Below are 24935 nucleotides of genomic sequence, written 5' to 3'. Positions count from 1 at the left end.
AATGTACACCGGCACAGAAATAAAGATGTACACCGGCACAAAAGAAAAGATGTATACCGGTACAGAGGCCGACAGGATTTTTGATATGCAATATTTCGTTTATTATTGTAAGCCGACTTGGAAAATTGTAAAATGACTCTTGTATATAAAGGAGATCATTATAGACATTTGTGGATATAGAAAAATGAGCATAAAGAAAATTATTAGGCAGACCTAATGTGCGAATTATAGGTCAAGGGTATATGTAAAGAACAGAGCAAGAACCGGTACTGAATCTAGCATTGAAGATGCTATTGTAAAGCAGTACAGAATATTGGATTAGCTTAATCCTCATTGTAAGTCAGTGTGACTTCTTACTGAGCAGTGTGCTCTAGGCAGTTGGCCTTCTTGCATGTGCAGGCCCCTATTGTAAGTAATATTCTCTTATTGGCCAGTAAGTGAATATTGTGGGTCACAAATCCCACCGAAGTTTTTCCCACACTGGGTTTCCTCATTAAACATCTTGTGTTATGGTGTTCTTTTATGTGGATGTTTTTGATTCTGTTTATTACATTAATTCTTGCATACCGGTACACTGTTACTTTATGTTCTGCATGTTTTGTCACAAGAAAATTTCATTACCGGTCAGATACTGATTCACCCCCCCTCCTCGTATCTGTGGGAACCCTAACAACTACAACTTTGAAAATAAAATAGGATGGGACAACAATCTTTCTTCTTCCTTCAAGAAAGACAATATCCTTTTATCTTCACAGAAAAAGATAGCGATTTGATATAAACAGCAGTAACCACTTTCAAAATGAAATGAGAGAAAGGAAATGAAGTTTCCTGAAAGCGCAAAGACTTCCGTCACTTCCTTCGGGATGGGACAGCAATATCAAGCTCAAAAACTTGATTATGTGAAGTCCTATCTACCCTTTTCTATACTAATGCTATAAAGAACAAATTATAACAGCTCAAAGACTGAAATATCTTATTCCTTTCTACTTAAAAGAACGGGAAGTAGTATAAGCTCAAAGACTTACAACTATTTCTCACAAAATCTACTCCTAAATTCTCCTAAGAACAAGTGAAAGCACAAAGACTTGCAGCTTCTCTCAACAGAATACTTATTTTAATCTATATTAACCTCAAATACTTGCAGCACAAAGACTACAAATCAGAATCAATTAAGCTCTTTAAGAAACACTTGCAAGAAAGATAATATAGAACACTAAAGAATGTAGCACAAAGACCCAAAGCTTGAGCAATTTCCTTCTATTCCTTTCAATTCTTGAATTTACACATGAAAGCTCAAAGACTTATTTGCTGTAAATTTGGCAGAATTTTTGCTTGCTTTCCAAAAGATAAAAATTACAATAGACCCCCTCAAGTATTTATAGGAGAGGAGTCATGAGAAAAAGGTGGGAGGATCCTAACTAACTTGAGAAATTCTCTCAACCACCAAGACTTAATCAATAACTAACTAAGACTTCAATAACTAACAAAGACTTATTCCAACTACAGTCCTAACTAAACACAACTTGTAGTTGCCTTACAATTACATGTAATTACAAAAGTGCAAGTAATGAGTTAACTTGCATTTTACAAAAAGACTTTTACATGTAACTTGTCAAAACAAAGTTACAACTAAAGATTACAAAAGTGGAAAAATACAACCAAGTGTTGAAAAACACTTAAGTTGTAGCACGTGAAGACACGAATCCTTTAAACTTCTGGATTATCATTTGTAGTTCCTCAGGATCCGGTTCATGGGTATTCTTGGCAACAACCATGGTCTTCACGATAGTATCATGACACCGAAGGAGCGCAAAGCTGTTTTTATCCAGGATGGACTGGATTTCATGCAAAAAGGCTTGGTATTTCATCAATATTTGAATTGAAGCGGCCGAGAATTGTTCGCTCCTCCATTCATTATGGATCCTCATTTGTAAATCAGCAAGAACTTCTTCTTCTAGAATCAGTTCTCCATCCTGATTTAATATGTTGCAAGAGGCCCTTTCACAATGTGAGACAATATCTCGGAAAACTTCGCCCCGGAATCTTTTTGCATCACCAATCTCCTCAATGAGGGATTTAAGAACAAGGGCCTTGTTTTCCAGAAGCTCTTCAAATTCCAAGTACATGACCCTGGAAGAGATGATGGCATGCTCCTGTAAAACACTCAGTTGTTGTTGGGGTATGGTACGCCAGATTGTCAAACTTTCTTCAACACTTTCCAGATTCTTTTTGAAAGTATCAAAAGTCTAATCTAGTTTCTCCTCAATGGTTTCCAACTTAGACATCATCTGAAAAATGTCTTTCATCACTTGTGCACATAGATCATGAAGCTGATCAACCCAGGAATCCAGTGCTTGTACCTTTTGAGCAGCTCTTTCCACTCCACGAATTGATTCTTGGGAACCAGAAGAACCTATGGAGTTACTCCCTTCAGCAGCAGGTTTTGTGATTTTATGAACGGCTGCCATAAGTTGTCGGTTTTCCTCTTCTAGCTTGTCTTTCTTTGCTAGAAGTTCAACACACCTTTGTACCAGCAAAGCTATAGAAAACTTAGCATCATATTTAATGACCTCATGCGTTTGTTGGCCCAATTCTATCCTTGTAACCTTATAATCAGCAGCTGACATTTCTTCAAGTGGCTTATTTGCAATGGGTTCTACAATTTCAACTACTTTCATCTTGTTATTGTCAACGATTACTCTGGAGATAGTCTTGGCCTTCTTAGCAACCTTGGATCTGGACTGTTTTAGTTGCTGATAATCAAAGGCATCAGGTGAGATTTCTTGCTTCTTCCTTTTTGGAGTAAAAGAGCTAAGCCATGAAGGTAAAGTCATCAACTCCCCTTAAGTAGCAGTTGTAGGCAAAGGAGAAACAGTTTCTGTTTGAATCACCGTGGTCATCCTGGGAGGAATATTTGTTTGGACAGCGACCACCGTTTGCTCAGTTACCAATGGGTATGTAGATTGCCTCATAAACTCATCAAAATCAAAAGTAGAAGTATCAATTTCTGATAACTGAATACAAGTAGGAATATCCTCAGGAACTTCCAACACGCTCTCTTGTTAATGATCAGGAGGTGGCTTGTATGCTGAAATGGGAATAGCATTCTGAGGAGATTCATCCACAAGCAAATCAAGAGGAGAAAGAGGCATCTCAATGGAAACTGGGGGAATGATCTCATGAGGCGAGTCTAAAACTGGAGACTGAGGAGCATCATCAGATTGTTGCCCTTCTTCTGGATTATCTAGATCCACCACCTGAACATGAAATCGTGATTTTTCTTTCTCGCGAACTGTCGTTTCCTCAGGAGGAAGCACTACTGCCAGACTAACTTGCAACTTGATCCTTGTGCCCGAAGATGATGCACCTTCCTTGTTGTCAACCTGAATCTCAGATTTACGTCCAAGAGGCCCTGTAGAATCATCTTCTTTTCCAACCTTGATTTTTATGAGTCTAACAACATTATTTTCCAGCCATGAGTTGGTGTTAGCCAAGATAGGCTGAAATATCTCAAGGATGGATATGCACTCTTTGTGTGACCATTGGATCAAAGGAAGTGGGGCTTCCTCAAACCTCCGTGAAATGTATTCAGGATCAAGTACATGGCCATCGTCAATCATCCCTTGTGGGATATCCACCAAGTTCAAATGAACAATCTGCTCAACAATAAGCCTACGGTAATCCATCTTTAGAACCTCAACCTCTGTGCGGAGATCAACCCAGATGTCTTCAATGCGATGCACGTGCACAAAGGATTTCTTAATTTTCTCCTTCATACCCCTGTAAGCAAAATCAGCTCTAGGTTTAAACCTTTTGAGCTTAATTTCTTGCATTTCAGTTTCCATGGCCTTAGCTTTTACAGATGTGACAAGAGAATACCGGCCAATTTTTTATGGGTTTGTTGTAGAGATCCCCATTCCAACCTTGTGTCTAGCAGACTGAAAAGTGTGGACAGCCATGATCTATCTTCCCAACTCCATAAGAATGATCCTATCAATTGGGTATCTAGGAAGCATATATGGCTGACCACTATAGCATCCGATTCTCATATAGGTAAAGGTGGGTAACTGTAGAAACAAACATCCATACTTACTCACCCTTTCCCATGTCTCATCTGATACCCTTTTGTTCTTCAGAGTTCTGTCAAATTGACACATGAAATATCCGAAGAACGCATCTTGGACTCTTTTGAAATGCAGTCTACTGGGTCTCAACGGCAACTGGTCATAATATTCCCAAACTGGTATAAGTGAGCGATCACCAAGGTAGAAAGACCTGGAAAGTGTCTAAGTGATGCTGCCAAGTATACCAAATATGAGTTCATGTAGAAAGTCATGGTGGAAGGGACTGCTGAAAGTTGTTCACACAAGGCATCGCTGATGACTTCTCCCCAAGATATATGATGAAACTATCTTATGAACATGATGAATTGGTACATCCAGGGCTCAAAAAAATTAGAATGTTCAAGGCCCATCATCCTGTTGAGAAGGGTTATGGTGTCTCCTATCTCCCATTTGAAATCACAGCAGTACAACTTGGCCCACCTTGAGAAGGAGGCTTGTGGCTCTTGGATCCACCTATTGATATGTCGTTTACAATCTTTCTCTCTTTTCACATAATACTCAGCTGCACTTTCTTTGGAGATTTCCATGTAAACAGGTGCGGGAGGTATTCTGAAGACCTTCTCGATTGTGTCTGCGTCAAGGCGGATTATTGCTTCACCATCATCATTTTTGATGATTCTTGTCTCCTTATCAAAATGATGGGCGTAAGCAAGAACAAATTCAGGTTCTAGGGCAGCCACCAGGAAAGAAGATGCATGATGGATATGGCTGTCCAACAGCCGCTGCATATTGTTATCTTGTGGATCTTCCACCCTCTTGACAAATTCTGACATATCCACATGCCCTATTTCTGTGTCTCTGATACGATCCAAAGAGGAAGAAACTTGGGAAGGCGCAACTTCGTTCTGATACTTGTCATATTTGTACTTCATCTTTTTTGGAATTGGAGATGACGGCAAATTTGACATTGATTGAAAACCTAGAATACTGTGATGAAGACTTAAAAGTGTTAAGGCAACATCATAGTCAGCTGCAAATAACATTCTTCCTTCTTCAAATGGGAAAAACTTCGATTCTTGAACTTCATGATTTTGTGAGAGGAAGAGGGGAAATATATGGAAATGGGAAAATTTTTACTTTGACCAATTTCGGATTTTGGGGAAATTTTTGCAAGTATACAAATTGGAAAGAACATACATGCAATCAGATTTTTAAAACCCGAATGCAAGTACACTTGAAATTTGCGAATGAAGAAATGGATGGAAAATGAGAATTTGACTTGCGGAAAATGACGAAAATGGAAAGTACGGATATGGGAAACATGAATTGGATAGAAATGGGAAAATCCGGGAATGTCATTTCCATGAAAATGTGAAGAACTTTTCGACATGTAATCCGGTTTTTAAAACCCGATTTTGAAAAGAAGGGTATTTCACATCTTTTTTAACTTGGAATTTCAACCAAAAATGGTTAAATTCTTCAATCGTAAGGGAAGAACAAAAATTTCCAGCCAACTTGTAATCGGGATTTAAAATCCCGAATACAAGTAAAGAGGGAAATTGGCGAAGAACAATGCAATTCAAAAATCGCATATCAAGGGGAAAATCTCTCTCACAAAAACCGATTTTTGGGGGAAGAACAACATATTTACAAAATTACAAATAGAAAGGAAAACTAAGAAAACAAGAAAATAAGAAAATGAAAGAAAGAAAGAAAGGAAAACATACCTTGATTCAAACTGAAAATGCCTCTCCAAAAGATGATCAATCTTTGAATAAAGAAGGCAATCTAATAAATAGAAACAATCCGCAATGCTAAACCCTCATCACGTTTTTACAAAAATGCCACAAACTGAAAAACATGGCAGCAAATCCAAATTTGGAGGGCCAAAATGCCAAAGAGAGAACACACCAAAGAGATCCAAAACAAAACGCCTAAGGAGGAGATGGAAACACGGCATCAAATCCTTCCAAAACACAGCCAAAGGAGGGTCACGTGGTAAAAGCGTGGCATCAAATGCATCTTAAATGGCTCATTAAATGACTGAAAACTTCTCCCAACTTCAACGCCTAGGTAAGAGAAGTAAAAACGATTTAGGAGATTGATGATTTGCAAAGAAAATATCCTCCAAAATGCAGATTCAAAGGACCACGTGGTAAACCGTTTTTAGCAAAGAATGATGGTAAATCATCACCAAACAGCAGCAACGTGTTCTTCAATCCACAAAAAATCGCCTTCTTACTCCTTGAATTTCTCCACAAAAAATTAAGAAGAATTTGTGGAAAAATTGACTAAGGAGAAGAAAATCGGGTTTTTGGGAAGAAAATACAAGTTTCAATTCATGCATTCACATGTCATAGAGGAAATCGGGTTTTGTTTTCCATATAACAAGTTTTAATTGTCACTTTTCCCTCAACAAAGCAAAAATCGGGTTTTGAAAATGCTATTACAAGTTTAAAATTGTCAAAAATGCACTTTATAGGCAAAATCGGGTTTTTGGAGACAAAGTGCAAGTTTAAAATTGTCACTTTTTCATTCACAAGGCAAAATCGGGAACTTTTTAAAGATATGCAAGTTTAAAATTACTTGTAAAGGGGAAATAAAATCCCTATAACAAGTTATAATTTACTTGCACACATGTAATAGGGGTTTAAAATCCCTATTACATGTAAAAACCATTAAAGTAGGGGCTTTTGGAAAGAATTACAAGTTTACTTGTAGCTTAACCAAAAAATCCTTATTTAAACTAAAACAAAGAACAAAAAAATCAAAGAGGAAATAAAAAGCAAATTACAAGTTTTTTATTTTTCAATAAAGTGCACATGTAATAAGCTAAAAATTTCCCTAAAAAGACCAAACAATGGAAATCATAAAAACTTGCAGTTCAAGAAAAATTCTCCACCTACAGTCAAGGAGAAAAAACCCAAAATTGAAGGAAAGACATAGCAAACGAATCCAGAATGCGACGAAATTCGAAACGTAGGTCGAGGATGGACTAAGGATTAAGCCAGTCCGAGGATTAGTCGAAATTATGCCTCGAGAAGCGTGTTGTAGAGTAAAAATTTTCATTTTTTCACAAAAAAATCATGCAATGGTCCTTCATTTTCGAAAACAAAAATGAGGACAAGAAGTAGGATGTAAATTTGTAATTAAAATAGATTATAACTACATAAAATATTTTATGAATCAAAGGGATCTCAATGATAGACAACAGAAGTGGGTCACTATGTTGCAGGCCTATGACTTTGACATTGAATATGTCAAAGGGAAGAAAAACGTGGTAGCTGATGCACTTTCCAAGAGGCCACACTTATGTTCTTTGGTTGAGATATCTGCTGATTGGAAAGAATTGATTACAACAAATTATGCTAAGAATCCGTGGGCAGTAGGAGAGATAGAGGGCATCACTCGAGATGACAGGTTCACAGTGATTGGTGATCTTATTTACTACAAGAACAAAATCTATTTAGTACCTTTTTAGCACTTCAAGATGACTATTCAGAAAACATTCATGATGTACCATTGGCTGGTCACCTAGGCTTCTTTAAAACATACAAGCAAATCCGTGAGAGGTTCACATGGAAAGGACTTAAGAATGAAGTCCTGAAGTATGTTAGAGAGTGTCTAGTTTGCCAGCAAAACAAAAATGACCATACCTTCCCAGTTGGATTATTACAACCCTTACCGATCCCAAATAAGAAATTGGAGAGTATATCGATGGACTTTATTATAAAATTGTCCAAGGTTTAGGGAAAGGGTTGTATCTATGTGGTGGTTGACAAGTTGACTGAATTTGCACACATCTTTGCTATTGTAGCTACCTAGACAGTAGTTCAGGTAGCAAATTTGTTCTTCAGGGAGGTGTTTAGGCTACATGGGATGCGCAAATATATTGTTAGCAATAGGGACAGCAAGTTCCTAAGTTTGTTCTGGCAAGAACTGCTTAGGTTGAGTGGAACTGAGCTCATGCCTAGTACCAGTTATCACCCACAAATTGATGGCCAATCAGAAATAGTGTACAAGTGGGTTGAAGGTTATCTCTGGAATTATGTATCGGAGCAGCAAAAGGCGTGGCTTAGATGGTTGCATTTGGGTGAGCATTGCTACAATACCAACAATCAGATGTCCATTAAGATGACCTCGTCCATGGCTTTGTATGAGTGCAAAGCTCCTAGCTTCATGGATTTACTTCTCACAGATAGCAAAGTGCCCAAGGCAAAGGATTGGTTGTAGGAAAGTCGGGACATTATAAGATAGTTGGAAGAGAATATCCAGTAGGCACATAATCAGCAAAAGTTGTATGCTGATCAGCACGGAGTTAAGCGCAGTTTTGAGGTGGGCGATATGGTTTATCTGAGACTTCAACCCTACAATCAGTCTACACTTAAGAGAAGTGGGGCAGAGAAACTAAAACCACGATTTTATGGCCCATTCATGTTAATGCATTAGTAGCCTCTGCAAGATAAGAACCTTCTAACTCAGTAATCTCCTATATTCTGTTTACTCATTTCATGCTTTATGTTTTGATCACAATCATGATATTAATATTGGATTAGATTGACAACCTGCTTAACTATGTTAAGCGTCAATCTATAATGCTATCAGGCTATTAACCCGATAGCATATTAATGTCGATCCATATCGGCATTAATATGCTATTGGGCTATTAACCCGATAGCATATTAATGTCGATCCATATCGGCATTAATATGCTATCGGGGTATTAACCCGATAGCATACATTGTTATTGTTTATAATTCATATGCCTTGATACCGATTCATAATCGGGTATGTTTTATCTGTAACAATTAACAATTAACATAACATACCGATCGGATATGATTAAGCACTATTATCATCAGCAATGATACCAATTCATTATCGGGCCTGATATAAATGATGTTATGATTAATGATGCCGATTCATTATCGAGCATAGTATAAACACAGTTATTATTAAAGATACCGATTCATTATCGGGTATGTATGAAGCACCGATTAGTTATGAATCGGCTGTTATTAGCAAGGGTCACGACCAAGTGACATCTTGGTCAGACATGTCTAAAAGACATGTCCGATCAAGGTGCCACTTGATCGTGGCCACCCTAATACTTATACATCATTCCGATCAAAGGAGATGACATTGAAATCAATAAATGTTCATTCTCCTTACCTGCAGTAAAAGTGAAAGATTACAATATTAGTATCATTGACATAATATGAAATTAAAATACAACAGCTTGCACATAACCTGTCCATTAAATTGGAAATTTAGAATACATTTACAATTCAGAGTTTCTTGACATATCGGGGAAGTAACCCATGAGCTAGATATACCAGCAAGCATCAAAGTTCAAAATGTATTTCATGTGTCATGACTCAAGAAGGCCCTAGGTCACAATGTGAGTCCATCAGTACAGTTGCCACCCCTAGATGAAGTGGGGAAATTGACATTGGTTCTAGAGGCTATCATACAAACTAGGCGAGAGAATGCTTTGGAAGAGGACCATCAAGGAGTACCTGGTCAAATGGAATCTCCTAGTGGAGCATGCCATGTGGGAAAATAACATCTGAAGATAAAATCGCTTGAGGACAAGCAATATTGGGAAAGGCTGACTGTAATGTCCCCTTTCTAGCACATATTGTATGAAGTTGTCATTACCCTATTTCTCCATGTTCCTGTAGGCTAACCAGGACATTTAAGGTATCCTGGGGATATTTGGTCTAGGTAGTTTTAGTTGCAGGTGATTTTGAGATGTTTGGGTGTGGTCTTAGAATACTTACCATTTATAGTAAGTTAGTTGAACCAAGTTAGTATCATCAATGATTCATGGATAATATGTTGTCAATGGCAATTGTTGTTATTGACTAGAGATTTCAATAATTGTTTGTGATTATTAATTTATTTATCAATAAATTTAAGTTATGAAGCTAAAATTAATATGGGGACTTAAGTTAAAGGGAAAGTTATTTAAGTATTAAAAGTCCCTTTCATTAAAGGTACTTGGAGGCTTAACTATTAAAAGGGAAGCATTTCTATTTATCCCACATTGGCTGGAAAAGTGTGTCGGCTCTCTTGGGAATGTTATAAAAGACTCTTAAGAGTTCATTTTCAGCATGCTTGTTTGGAGATTTTTAAAGATTGTTTGTTGGAGATTATTTCTCTGAGGTTTGTGAGGACAAAAACCCTCATAAGCAACATTCTTCACGATGTTGCAAGATACAGTCTAGAGAATCACTTGGATTTTTCACATAGGAAGCTCATTTTGGACTAGCGGAGATTTATATTAATAAAGGACTTGCAAATTAATTAAAAATTTGGAGTGCAGATTTGGAGGAAGAATGAAGTGCTTTGTTTGCTGATTTGCTACCATTGCTATGCTGGCCATCACTTTCCAGTTTGCTCATATGGACTTCTAGAGGTGTGAAGCTGCTGATGTAACTGTTTTCTGAGGCGTTTAGGAAGAGATTGAAGCTTATATTCACCTTTCATTCATCATTGATCAAGTTAGCTTACTGTGGAGTTGGACGCCTAGGGTTTTGAGCTTGAGAAAATGCAAATTTTGTGAACAGCAAGGACATTTTCAATGTTGAGTTTTGTGGGTATGTAAGATTTAAATAATAAATGATATTTTATGATCTGGGTTGTCATTACTTCGAAATAACAATGAATATTTAAGTCTTGAGTTAAAATCTAGAATTTTCAATAGTGTAATTTTTCAAGTTTCTAGTGTATTTCATTCAATATAAATATAGCAATATTATCTATGAAACCTACACTTTATTTGGCATTGTGGACATTGTAAAAACAACAAACACACTCCAAAAAATCAGACTACAAACAGGGCTGCATATTACAGATATAATCTTTAATAGTGTACTTATTTAACAGATTTTACTTAAATTCCCAAGAAAGCAGCTATATTTATTTAGAGGATTAACACAATCATCTTTCCCATTAGTATAAGCTGGAAATTTTTACCTGTATGTCTAGCAACTTTTGCACACTAAGCCTTAATTAGAATGGTAAATAACTACCAGCATATTTTCTTAAACACAAACAACTATCAACAATGAATTGCTGTAATGCGAATCTCAAAATCAAATTAACAGCAAGCAAAATAATTTTGTAAAATTACACATAAACAAAGATAACAATAACTCAAATTTTAGATATTTTTATTTCCCTTCAATGAAAAAATTGAAGTGAAGTGTCATTGTTCCAAGAAATTATAAAACAAAAAAATCCAAAAAATACCTGAAGGTAAAAATTTATTGCACACATTGAGTGCATCCTGAAGAAAATGCTTGCTGGAATTAGTAACAAACTCATGACATACCAGACTTCCCTCAAAACTGTTGATTTTGGTGTTCAAGAGAATCTCCGAAGCCTGATATGAAGTTTTACTAAAATGGGAATTAACATGTAATGCAATTTTATTGATTAAATTAAGCTTCTCAAAAAGCATAACAGACTTAAAGATACCATAGTTTGTACCTTGGACGCACACCATATGCCCATCTCCTCAGCACAATATAAAATATTTAAATAAAGTTTCCCAATTTTTTTTCTTGCCTTCTCGAGAGACCCACCATAAATGTCATTGCTCTCAAATTGAGTATGCTGATAAACTCACAGATTGTCAAGATTTAATATTTTTCATTACCATATTTTAATGTCAAAATACAATTGAACATAAAAACTAAGAATACAATATTACAAACTAACAAAACGTTATTCTTGGTTCCAATATATATGTCATTAAACAAAAACAAATGTATCAACTGGCTGAACCTGAATTCTATCGAGCATTTAACCACTGAAGATAAATCATTGTTTTCTAGGGGTAATACAAATATTTTTACCTTTTCACTGCTAGATATATTATAGAGAGAAATTAATTGTTTAAACTCGCACTTTGATTGATAAATCCTTGTTTGTGTGGGGTAATACAAATTTTTTACCTTCTAACTATTAGATATATGAGTATTAGATATATTATATCGAGTCATTTGTTTCAACTTGCACTCTAATAAAGAGTATAGTTACTACATTAGTGAGATTTCTTTTTGGTTTGGTAATTTAGGTCATTTAACAAATACCCAACTTGGTTTCCCTTTAAAAACCTATCCAATAGGCACAATTACAATCCAGTAGTACTGCTTGTTTGTGGTTGCTTTCTGCAAAAAACCAATTGGTCTAATATAATGTCCAAGCAAGGCTAACATCATGCGAATAGCTATAGTTGGCATAGACATAATGGAAAGGGATACCGTAGTATCTCTTCAACCACAAATGGGTGAAACAGGTATAAACTCATTAAAAATACCTAAGGATTTTCATCTGTGAAAGTAAGATCCGGATCTTCCATGTACAAATATGTGTTTGAGGCAGGCATTTATAGTTGAAGAAGAGCTCCCATATATGCCATTGATTGAATCCCACCAAACCTGATGATACAGTGACCGTAGCTGAGATCCATCACATTCAAAGATATAAATCCATAAGGACTATAATAGGAAGCACATGGAAGTTTTAATGCCTCCTAAGTTATTTATCATATATGCATTAATTCTGGAAGTTCAAAATGTCATTGATGTAGCCAGTCTTTGACTTCCCTCTATAGGCCTATTAAATAGATGCTTAAAGGTTGCAGTACACACCATCACATACAAGGAAGAGGGACTTAGGTGGTTATGATAACCATAGGGAACATGCTGCAGCCATTGAAAGCACAAACTCATTGTTTATATGCTTCAAAGGACTATTTGCACTGAACGAATCTGCCAAGTAGATTAATTGATGTCCATGTCCAAATACCCAATGTTTGAAAAGTTTGTGCTTTGAGCGGCCTGTGCTTTGAATGTGTTGCAGCAGTTGTGGACACCCAATGTTCGAAAAGTTTGTGCTTTGAGCGGCCTGTGCTTCGAATGTGTTGCAGCAGTTGTGATCTACAAGAGGATGCAGAAATTGTTGACTATGCAATAATTTGTCAGCATTTTAATTTGCACCTTTCAATACACTCTTCAAATTACCGAAGGAAACTCCCTATAAAATAGAAATTAACCTAATATAAACACCATGTACTTGCAATTAGAATCTTTACAATGCTTTTCCACGAATTTCACATTTAGGGTGAATAAACATTAAATTTGTATCTATTTGGGTTTGTCTAGCATAAAAGGTTGGGATGCTCTTTTAGCACAAGGCAAAGGATTTTATCCCTTTCTAACTGAATAAATTTGAAGGCTAGACGCTTGCATTTTTTTGCTAAATACAAAGACTAAACAATGAAAGTATACATAAAGACTTGAATAGGCTAACACGTAAACACAAATGCTATGTTTAAATTGAGCACAAGACTCAGTACAAAACTACTATCTAGACTTTCAAGCTCACATGCAATACAAAATTTAAATATTAGTCGGACACATAACAAGATATCTCAATAAACATTTATAAGCAGGATAGGCATAATAAATGTTATTGAGTGAATAACAATAACACTAAATAATTGTTGAATAATAACTTCAGCAATATGTAAGCATGAGAATTACCATTTGTAATGTAAGGCAAAATAACACTTATTTATACTGTTTTAGAAAGGTATTGCATAAAAATAAATAAAAAGCTAATTGGTACATTTACTCTAAGAATAATTGATTGCATGGAATACACTTTTTAATACAAAAATCCTATCCTCATACTAGAAGTAAAACCATGGAACTTCTCATTAAGTTGTCGCTTGAATTCATTACAAACTATGACATAATGCTTACATCTCTCGCATGGCAAGATATCTAGAAATAGATTCTCTAAAAGTAGCTAACTTCAGGCTATAAATAATAAAAACTAAAAATAGTGGAAAGCTAAAAATAACATAATCTCCTCATGCTAAAAATAGCATGAGCTATAAATATATCCAGCAAAGAATATCAAATCTCAAAATATGTTCTTTTCTTTGAAAAAGGTGATCGCTAAAAATAAACTTCTAAATAGATTGCTCTGGATGATTTTGATATTCGGCAATGTTCCCTTTGATCATGGCTAACCCTCTAAAAAACAATTAAAATTTTACTTAGAATGTTTTGAATTTCTTTGATTAATGTGCACTTTTATATATATGCTAATGCACCAATACACTATAAAACAAACTTTGAGCTTGAACTACTGATTTCCTTTTTATTGTGTACACTTCATCCTTGGGTGCACAACTGATAACATAATTTTTTAAATACAAGAAATTTCTTTGGTGAGGTGCCCATCTACATCCCAAATCACCAATGTCAACTATGACTTTTACTGAGCTGCACCCTTGCCCTTAGGCACACCATGGTAATGTGGCATAAAAATTTTGATGTGAAATAAAAAAATTCTTTGTTAATGGGTACCCTTGCACTTAGGTGTCCATTTAATCATTTCAAAGAAATCCTATGAAACAAAAACTAGCACTAGATATGAAATGCACACCTCATTCCTCACACACATTAAGCATATTGAAATTTGGATATTTTAATACAAAAATATGCTTTGTATAGGCACCTTAATATTCTCCTACAACCGCTTGAATAAAACTGAAATTTCTTTATAAAAACTAGATTTTTATTGGCATTCCCCTAAACATTTAACTTGAACTTTCCAAAATTTACTACCTCCACTAAAATGCGCATATATATTCATTGACACACCTGAACAATATTTGAAAATTAGAAAAATCATGTTTTCACAATGGCGTGCATTGATAGTCTTGAAATTTTAATTTCAAAATGCTTCCTTGTATAGGAGTATAAAATTTAAATATCCTACATGTGTACCTACTTTCCCTACGAAAGCGACCTTTTGTAATTAGTACCCCTAATATTTTTTTGATGTACCTGTTTGTACTTTTTTGAGAGATAACAAGCAATGAAAAATAGACAGTTTTCTTATAGGAATCATTTAAGACTTCATTTATTGATTTTTTCATAAACATTTGCAGATTACAATGCATTTGAAGAGGCCAAACAAAATAGAAGTTCAGGATAATCCTCCCGGTGTAGGCATGTTAGCATCTTTCTTTCCTCCGGCTATAGTTTCTTTCTTTCCTGCCAAATTGGAGCATGCTTTCATTCTGAAGGAATTCGATAACTTGATACCGTGGGTTAGGGGAGGAAGGATCTATTCAAGCATCAGCCCATCTATTCAAGCGAGCATCAATAGCGGTAGTGTTAGTTGCCAGAGCATCAATCTAGCCATCTAATGCCAGGGCATCAAACAGGGTGGGTGGAAAGTGACAAATTGACAAATGGATACATCCTGTTCTTATAATCAGGGGACAGCAGTCTCTCTCTCAATGAGGCAATCCTCACTCCATTCATCCTCTACAATATCAATGTTCGTGATAGTGGCCCTTAACTGGAGCGTTATGCCTTTGGCAGTGCAAATCATATTTGCTCAAAGATTGACAATACCAAAGAGCATAATAACAAAGTCTTCACAATATCTCTTTGACGTTCACAATATAAATTAACTGAAAATGGACAGCATTCAAAGCTAAACAGACCTGTAGCAGCACACTCTTAAAGAAGATAGTCAGAAATCAATCTGAAAATCACTTTTATTTAATCTTAGCACTATTTAGAGGGGCAGATGAGATTTTAGGACATTCCCAAACAATGCACATAACTCCTCATGCACTCAGGCCAGAGAAACAATGTTACACTAGCTATTTTGTCCTTTCATTCACTGAAAAATAGACTCGAATTCTGCACCAGCAATCTGAGCACACAAAACTCAAGGGCAATTCAACAAAATGATCCCAAGACGATATACTTGTCCTCCAAACTGCCGAATAAACTTCAGTTTACCTTCCCAAAACCCAAACACCTCAGAGGAAAGTAATTTGCAGCCAACTAAAAGAATATTTTACTCAAGAATAACCCACATGCCACCTACAGCAGTTGTACGGCCCTGTCCTAGGATGATTTCACTTAGAAATTTCAGAATCGTTCAAAACCCTTCAAATAATATATGGAACTTAGTCGCCCAACAGAGGAAAATGCAAGGAAACAATACCCAGAAGCACATAGGCAATATCCCAGGTGATATAAACCAAAATGACGGTCTACCTATGGCCGGAAGTGTACAGCCAGGTATGTATTTTCACCCCAAAACTTGCAAATGCATCAAAATCAGCAATCACGCCATATATACTTATGTCCAAATCAAAATACCATATAAATGTTCATCCTTGAGAAACTTGAATCACCAAACCTCAAGCAAATCAAGCATATTATCTGAATGAAAACAACGAACCAGCTAGGTTGGGTCTTTCACCACTGAAGAGGATTTTCATCCTCAACAACTCCAGAAAGAACTCCAAAGTCATTGCAACTACATCTCTATATTTGTGCAAACTCAGAATGCAGAAATGAGAGCCAAAACTCCAATTTATAGAGTTTGGAGGGAATTAAGGCACTTATAAAATTTAAATATTTTATTCCCTCAAAAAGCCCCCAAAGAAACCTTTTAAAAACAATTATTGTTCCATCCATAGTCTAGGCATCCAACTTGGGGACATAACTCTATGAAATATTAAACACTTAAGTGAAAATATTAATTATAACTTTCACTGCCTTAGAAAATTCATCAAAGAATTGAAAAAGAAACCACTTCGCATTGAAGCTAAAGCATATGCCAAGAGCCCAAAACAGCACTTACTAAAATAGCATTGCTGTCCAAAACCATTAAAACTGAAAAACCGAGCTCTCCACAAAACAATGACTCCCCTAACCAAGTTTGAATAGCTTAAGAGAACCCAAGAATAGGCTAACAGAAAGCAAAGATGACTAGGTGTGACAAGGGAACATTACAATACTCCCTCCCAAAAATTGCTTGTTCTCAAGCAATTGCAGGTTCAGATATTGTAAAATCTACTCACTCTCCCAAGTAGCATCCTCCACTAGTAAGTTCTTCCAATTCACCAAGTACTCCTTGATAGTCCTCTTCCTCAGAGAACACTCCCTGAAATCAATCATTGCCTCAAGAATCAATACCAATCTGCCTTCCTCATCCAAAGGAGGCAACTCTGAAGAAGGAACTATAATGTTGCAAACATACACGTCCCATTGCAAATGGGGACCACCACTTTTTTTCTTCGTAGCTTAGGGTTTAGTTGTCTTTATCTTGGCGATAGTTTTGTACTTTTTGTGAGTGTCAGGATTGAGGATTGAGGAAAATTGCTAAGTTGCTAAAAAGTTGTCAAATGTTGCAAAATCTTGTCAAAGTTGCTAATGTTGTCAAGGTGCAAGATGTTGATAGGAATAGATGATTGAGCAAGAAGTGGTAAGCTTGCTTGTAATTTTGTTAGGAATTCCAATCATAATGATTAGGGTCATGAACTTCAAGTCTGTATTTGTGCAGGTCCTAGGTGGAGAAAGGATGCAAAAAATTTGTCAAAGTTTGGAGCAACCCCCTCGTAGCATGTACAAACTTGTGCACACCCCTACCTCAAGTTCCATCAAAGCCTCAACCATTATCATGTGCATACAACCACCTCGTTTGCGCTCAAGTCAAGCTTGTGCATCAAGTCATCAACACATCTCAAGTGCACCTAGGGTTAAATTTTGTGCAAGGCAACCTCTAGAAGCTACCCATGGTCATGTTGGTGTCTGTTTTATCATCTACCAAACATTAGAATAAGATACCCGAAGGTATTCTATCCTCTCCTGAAAAATTACTACTGATTCCAAGGTCTATATGTGCGAACAAGCGACTTTAGTGAAATAGCTACTTGGGTAGTGTATGCTGAAAATCTCAAGGGGGACTCACGTTTACAAGTGTCTTTCAAGCTTCTAGACTTAGATAGATTTATCAATTTCAAGCTCTCTCTTCTTTTTTTTGGATTTTTCGAGATTTAGGCTTTCAAAAAGGGGAAAATGGGATAGGGTTAAGAAAGCTGATCTAAACCTATGAATTTTGACGATGGTATTAACTAGGTGTTCTTGGGAAACCACACTTTGCTTCGCCACACTGAGGACAACTACACAAAGCAGGTGCAATCTTCAACGGGTTGTGCTTATGATCAAAGTTTTGGCATGCACAGGGGATAGGCTCGGACTAACTTTGCACAGTAAAGGAAATCATCCATTTACCAAAAGTATGAGCGGAGATACACCGTTAATTAATACTTATCAAATCCTTCATTCAATTCTAACAACTTGAAAGCAAATCTAAATTAAATTCTAACTAATGTGTTGAGGAAATTGAAACCATGCTAATCACTCAAATAACAGAGATTACAAAGCCTTAAGAGAAAGCGCACATGCAATGTATTATTTGAAAAATGACCTTCACGCAACAATATATCAAAAACCTCACACTCTCCAAATGAGAGGAGGTAGCCTTATATAGTTTTCAGAAAATAATGAATGGCCGAGATCAAACAGTGATCAAGGGCCCAGATTGAAAGTTACAAACCCTAAATAGGGTTTCCCAAAACTAACTACCCCTCGACCAGTGAGAAAATTACATTTGAGGACACTTGTCCTTGCTAAATATGAACCATCAATGAAAATAGAAGGTTGTTGCATTGTGAAGTGTGCCCTCCTAGAAGCTTTTCGATAAGTCAGGTTCATTGAAACTGGACATGCCGACTTGAAACAATCTGATTGGCTGGCAGATGACGAGGCGCCACCTCAGCGTGTTGGATGTCTTCTTTGAATTCTCCAATTTGTGTCAAGAAAATGTCTAAGTATGGAAATTTGTTCCTTCTTGTCACCATCTGATTCTAATTGGGAGCTTGTCTTTGACTCTTCAGGAGATGAAATCCTTCGAGAAGTTGTCTTGATTGATTCCAAGAAGTCTGAAATCAAGTCTGAGGACTTTTCTTTCTTGATGCCTTGAGGTTCTTCCAAGTGCCTTGAATTTGGAGAAGAATTTCTCCATGCGCTAGAATATTTTCCATGATAGATTATGTTGTCATCATCTTCTTGTCTTCCATTTCAGCAAGTATCTTACTTGGGTGGACTTACTTCAAGTTGGGGAACTAAACCAGGCACCACACTCCAGCATAGGGCAGACTTTGGAAGATTGGGGGAACTAGACAAGGTACAATACTTCATATTCATTCATACTTAACCAAAATCTGATTATTTCATCCTGAACTTGAACTCCTCTTCAGCTTAATACCTCATCTTCAAACCTGATCTTACCATGATCTGATCATTTTTAAGGCATACTTTGGAGTTTGTTTGATCTTTCATCACTGGGGCGGACTTCAACCAACTCATGACACCACACTTGTTCATCTTTTGGGGCAAAGTTTTGAGAGTTTGTGGCACCACACAATCATCTTCATTAATACTTCCAAGGGCGGACTTTATGAAGTTCATGGAACAACTCTCTCAAACATAGGGCGGAGTTTTTGAAACTCATGGAACAGCACTTGGAACCAAACTATTCACCTTGGGCAGAGTTTCTTGAGCACATGGAACATGTCTTAGGACTTCATCAAGTAGGGCGGAGATTTTCAAACCTTTGGAACCTTTCATCTGCAGCAAGGCGGACTTTGCTGAAGTTAAGCACTATAGACCTGCAGGTTAGGCGGACTTTCTTGATGTCATGCACCATATGTTTTACTTCTTGAGCAGACTTGATCTGATTCTTGGCACCACTTCATACACTTAGCCATATCTCCTCATCCTCAAGGTAAACTTCTCAATACCTCGAAGGCGGACTTTACTAACTCCATATACCTTACTCATGGCTGACTAACCTGATCTTGAGCTCCATGAAGGCGGACTTTATGATGTTTAGGAACTTTATGCAGGTTAAACGGACTTTCTCAACTCCAAGAACCCAAGAGGGCAGACTTTGTAATGTTTCAAGAACCAAGGTGAGGGCGGACTTTACTGATCTTATGCACCTTACATTTAACCAAGGGCAGACTTTGTCCATCTTAGGCACCAAGGAGGGCGGACTTGGTGAAGTTCATGCTCATATCTTAGGCAGATTTCATCATTTCCCTGCACCTTTCACAAGTTGCTTCTTACATTCTTGGGCGGACTTTTTGACTTACTTCAACCTTCATCAAAGATAGGGTGGACTTTTTTGATGTTGTTTACCATCATATGCTGATGTAGGGCGGAGTTTTTGAGAGTTGGGAACCATCACATGCTTGAGGCCTTAACCATAGGGCAGACTTTTCCTAACTCAAGAACCATTTTACACTCATCACCTTGGGCAGACTTTGCTTCATCTTAAGCTCCAAGGAGGGCGGACTTTGTTTATCTTACACACCATAGTCTTTGACCAAGGGCAGACTTGAATGGCTCCTTTCCTTCTTGGGGCGGACTTTTCTGATCTTGAGCACCAAAGAGGGCGGATTTCTTAAGACTTGACACCTTTTGGCTACCAAGAGTAGGGCGGACTTTTGAGAGTCTCCATCATGGGCGGACATTTGAAGTTCACCTTGGGCGGACTTTGTGATGACCATGACTATTCTTCTCTTCCATGACAGCGGAGTTCCTACCACAACTTTAAACACCATTAGCCAGACTTAGAAATATTTGGAAAACTTAAAAATTCAATAACCTTTTCAATTTTGGCCAGATTAACATGATATTTGAAACCCATACTCAAATAGCCCATCTGAAGTGTCATGACCCCTAAAATGTAGGAACTTAGTTTTTTGGGTCAAAACTTGAAAAAAATTTGATCGCGATCGATGCAAGTCAATGGTACCAGTGCAAACCCTAGATCCCCACTCTAAAAAAGCAAAAAGCAGACATCCCTAAAAAATAGGGAAAACTTTCTAAAAATAGCCATATTGGGGATCGGACTAAAATGCCAAAAAAGAAACTTCCTAAAAAATAGGAAAAAGCAAAAAAGCAAACTTTCTAAAAATAGAAAGTTTTAATCTGTTCAAATCAATTGCGTTCTATTTACCCTCTCGGGTGAATAACTTAAAGTACACAGATAAAACACATAATGCAGAATAATAATAACATAGATATCAGATAAAGTATAAGAGATGTTATTCCATTCATAATTGTCAGTCACAAGTTACATTAAGAAGTATATCAAGATACCGAGGGGGTGCAAGCGCCAACTGTCGCACCGCAACTACCACCCCGCGGTTGCCAACTCACCAAGACAATTACAACTTAATTAACTAGTTTTATTTTCATGTACAATATTGCCGCCAACATCATTCCCCCCAGAAGAAAAGAATTCATCTCCGGACGACTTAATACAAAATAGAGATGACATTAAACAGAACTGTTGACGCCAGTCGAGCCCGGAACTTATACACCTGCTGTGTCCTCGCTTAAAAACCTTTTTCGGCTACCATCCTATGCTCAAGTGCGGATGTCACCATTATTGCTTCCGCAAGAGCTCTTTTTTTTTGTTTTGTTTTTTTTGTTTCCTTGACAGCCCAATCCTCCTGTGCCTAAACCCAACTTGTCTGCAAAACACGCTTTTCACCCTCCACCAACTGCTACTCAAATGACACTGTCTCCCTAGCCAATTTGTCCTCGATAGCCACCCGCGCTGCCCTCTCGACATCCAACTCTTGGGTACGCCGAGCTAAGTCTCACGCTAGTACTACCTCCAACCTGGTGGTCAGCTCCTCCCGAGCCCTCTGTGCATCCACCAAGGCAACCTCACGTCCAGCCAAGACATACTCCGAGTTCCTCAAAGCGTACCATTCATGCCTAGAAGTGGCCACAACCTTCGAGCACAAAGGCTAGGAGACACCTCAAATCCTCCATCACACTCCCCAAAGTTTGATAACTGAACTAAATAACTCTCTGGTGCTGTATGACTTCGCGTTTTTGCAATGCCTTCCCTCAAACTATGTTTGTTCGCAACCTCCAAATTTGTCTCCCTCTACGGCTTATGGCTTCCCCGCCAATGCTTAGCTGCAGGTTTCTTTCTCACAGTACGGGACAACCCAACACTTATCGTGCCTTCTCTGATGCCCTTCGCCCAACTCAAAAAGTGTATTGTAGCTTAAAAATAAACTAGGCGTCTGGGGCAGCACCCCAGCGGGGTCGAGGGCAGCGCCCTCGCGAGGTCCAGGGGCAGCGCCCCAGATGTCAAAACCCTTCTTCTCCAGTCTAATATTTTCAGCGTTCTGGCTCCAGATGTCATCGAATGATTTTTCAATCTGGTCGTCGTCGTTTTTTTTTTCTTTTTTCTTTTTTTTTTTTCCACTATAATGTCCCCGATGGCACCCCAGCCATACAACCTCCCCGTACGGTCAACAACAACACTGACACCTCTAATCGTACAACCACCTTCCCATGCGATCAACACCCCATACGGAATACATGACCAACCGTCTACCATACACACCGTACAGGCCTCCTTCTACACGTCGAATGCTTAACTACCTCCTGGATGGCTATGTATGCCTTCCCTGTGCTTGCGCTGTGTTGTTGGGCGGAGTGCGTGTTTGTGTGTCTATGCGTTTGGGCAGGGGTTGCTACTTGTGCGCGTGTTTATGTCTTCGGTTGTGCTTTATGCCTTGTGGCAGCGGTGGTATCCATCGCACAATGTCCCACCGTACGGTGGTTCCACCGCCAGTCTGGCCACCGTACGGTGGTTCCACTGTCGGTGGTCCCACCGTTGGTATTGCCACCGCACGGTGATTCCAGCGTGGCTTTTTTCTCTAGTTTTTTTTTTTTGCCGTACGGATCGTATGGATTTTTTTTTTCAAGTGTCCAAATTCGGCTCGGGTTTCGTGCCTCTGGGATCGCCCTTTCTCGGTTTGCCTCACCCGAGAGTCTCCCGCTTTGGTCCCGTGCCTCTCGAGTCGCCTGCCCAACCTCTCAAGTCCCCTTCCATCCTATCGGGTTCCCCTCCAGACTCTCGGGTGTCTTTCCAGCCTCTCAGGTCCCTTGAGCGCTTCTCGTGGTAGGGTTTCAATTTGGACCCGTTGGTGGCAAGTCTATTTTCAATGGCCATATGAAGACCTGGAACCACAAATTCTACAGGGACCACGGTCTCCTTCCCGTACATAAGAAGAAGAAGAGTAATAAAGATTTTGAAGGTTGCGGCCTTCCACACAAGGTTCCAATTGTTGCCGACACAAATGATCTTCGGATTATCTACGTCACCGAGGTTTGGGGCGTCTCCCTTCCAATATTCTATGTATTCTGGCAGGTACATCTCCTCTATTACTTGCTCTGGTTCCTCTACTTCGAGCCTGTAGCTCTGGAACATTTCGTAATCCTCCATCTGCCAGTGGAAGAGCCTGTTCAATGACCCTATCTCATCCTCGGAGCACTCTCCTAGTTTGAGAATCCCTTCGTCATTGGGCTCCCTACAACCCCGTCCTTCGTCCCTCAGGTCGCCTTTTCCTTCACCCTCCGATTCCGAAGATGATGCCAGTTCCTTGCCGACAACTTGGGTCCTCATATCAATGGTGTACTTCCGCCCCCCTTTCTCCATAGAAATGGTGTTCCTTTTCCAGTCGTGGTTCACCTTTGCTGTAACCAGCCACCCTCTGCCTAAGATGGCGTCGTACCCCTTCTTCTTGAGTGGGATTACCACAAAATCTAGTATGAAGTGTTGCATGCCGATGGTGACTAGCTGGGCCATCAAGGTGCCGAGTGGCTTGACACCCTGCTGGTCTGCACCTACCAAGTTGAACATAGGTGGCCATAGTGTTGGCTTCCCCAGCTTCTTCCACGTATCCTCTGGCAATACATTCACCCCCGAACCTCCGTCCACGATGGTGTCCTTGGGGATAGCCCCGAGAATTCCCATCTCTACTACAGCAGGATGCTGACCACTATTTAAGGCCAACAACATTGGGTCAGCCAAGGGGCTGACCGGAACTTCCGCCCGTGTGGCACACAAAGGTGCTTGCGCAGTGGTTTGTATGGAACTAAAAATGGCAGTTCTTAACTATGGCATTGTTTCTAGAAGATCCTTTACCCTTATAGGTACTTCCATCTGCAGTACTTGACCAATGATGTTATTTTCAGCTTCCGTAGGGGATGATGTACTCACCATCTTGTTGTTCCGTCGTTCGGTCATCATCTCAAGTTCAATATTGGCCTTTGCCTCCCGTAATCTCTCCTTCTCCGTACGGGGGTCGGGATAAGTGGCCTTTTTCGTCTGAGCACGAGTGATCGCCAATACTTCTTTCTCATCAGTCTTCTCAACCTTCTCAATGTTGAGGAGATTAACCCCTGCCTTTGGGCAATTTGCGTCCTCATGGTCGCCTGGCCCACACCATCGGCAAAGGTGCTGAGGGGTGGCTTCCTTCATGCAATCACAAGCGAAGTGCCCCCACTGATTACAAGCCCTACATTGGATCATTGGCCGGCCCTTGGCGTCATACTGGATACAGCTTCCGTTATTGTTATTGTTGTTATTCCTTCCGTCGCCGCATCTGTTGTCCCGGTAACCTTCAGATGATGTCGTTGTGTTGGTTTGCTGGGCCGTACCCGCTAGTGCGAATGTTGTGGCCTGCTTCGTGAACAACACTTGGCTCATTTGCGTACTTTGGGATTTCATGTTCTATGGGCATTCCTTGATGGAGTGTGCCATCACTTGGCAAATCTCACAAAAGCCCTTCTTCGAGCAGGTGCCTTTTGTGTGGCCTTCTTCCTTACAATCAGTGCACCACACCTCTTCGTTTTTTATCGTGCTTCCTTTCATGTTCTTAAATTCCTTCAACATATGGTGCATATCCTTTTCAAGAGCTTGCACCTTCTTACTTGATGATTCATCACTGCTGCTTTCTCCCAAGGACTCTTCTTCTACAAAGGACTTGTCCATTTTCTTCCGCGATGTTTTGCCTTCACTTTCCAAATCCATTGCGCGGTTGTACGCGTCATCATATGAGGTGGGCAATACAATTTTCATCTTTCTCCT

The 24935-nt window shown here is 38.7% G+C and overlaps 1 protein-coding gene across 2 annotated transcripts in view; it reads right to left on the bottom strand.

Moving 5' to 3' along the window:
- Window positions 1-24935, bottom strand: part of LOC131074510 (endoribonuclease Dicer homolog 2) — a 305149-nt gene that overhangs the window by 197879 nt on the left and 82335 nt on the right. The window contains exons 8-9 of one of the 2 annotated variants that reach the window (XM_058011146.2): window positions 11562-11687; window positions 11322-11358 (exon numbers count right to left, since the gene is read on the bottom strand). In XM_058011146.2, coding sequence (XP_057867129.2) covers window positions 11322-11358; window positions 11562-11687 — 163 coding nt within the window. Of the gene's footprint in view, window positions 1-11321; window positions 11455-11561; window positions 11688-24935 lie in introns of both variants that reach the window. The other variant, XM_058011144.2, reaches the window with a different exon arrangement.

Source organism: Cryptomeria japonica, chromosome 9, assembly GCF_030272615.1.
Source record: "Cryptomeria japonica chromosome 9, Sugi_1.0, whole genome shotgun sequence".
NCBI lineage: Eukaryota > Viridiplantae > Streptophyta > Pinopsida > Cupressales > Cupressaceae > Cryptomeria > Cryptomeria japonica.
Note: the sequence above shows the minus strand (reverse complement) of the source record. Positions and strands in the feature narration are given on the sequence as shown.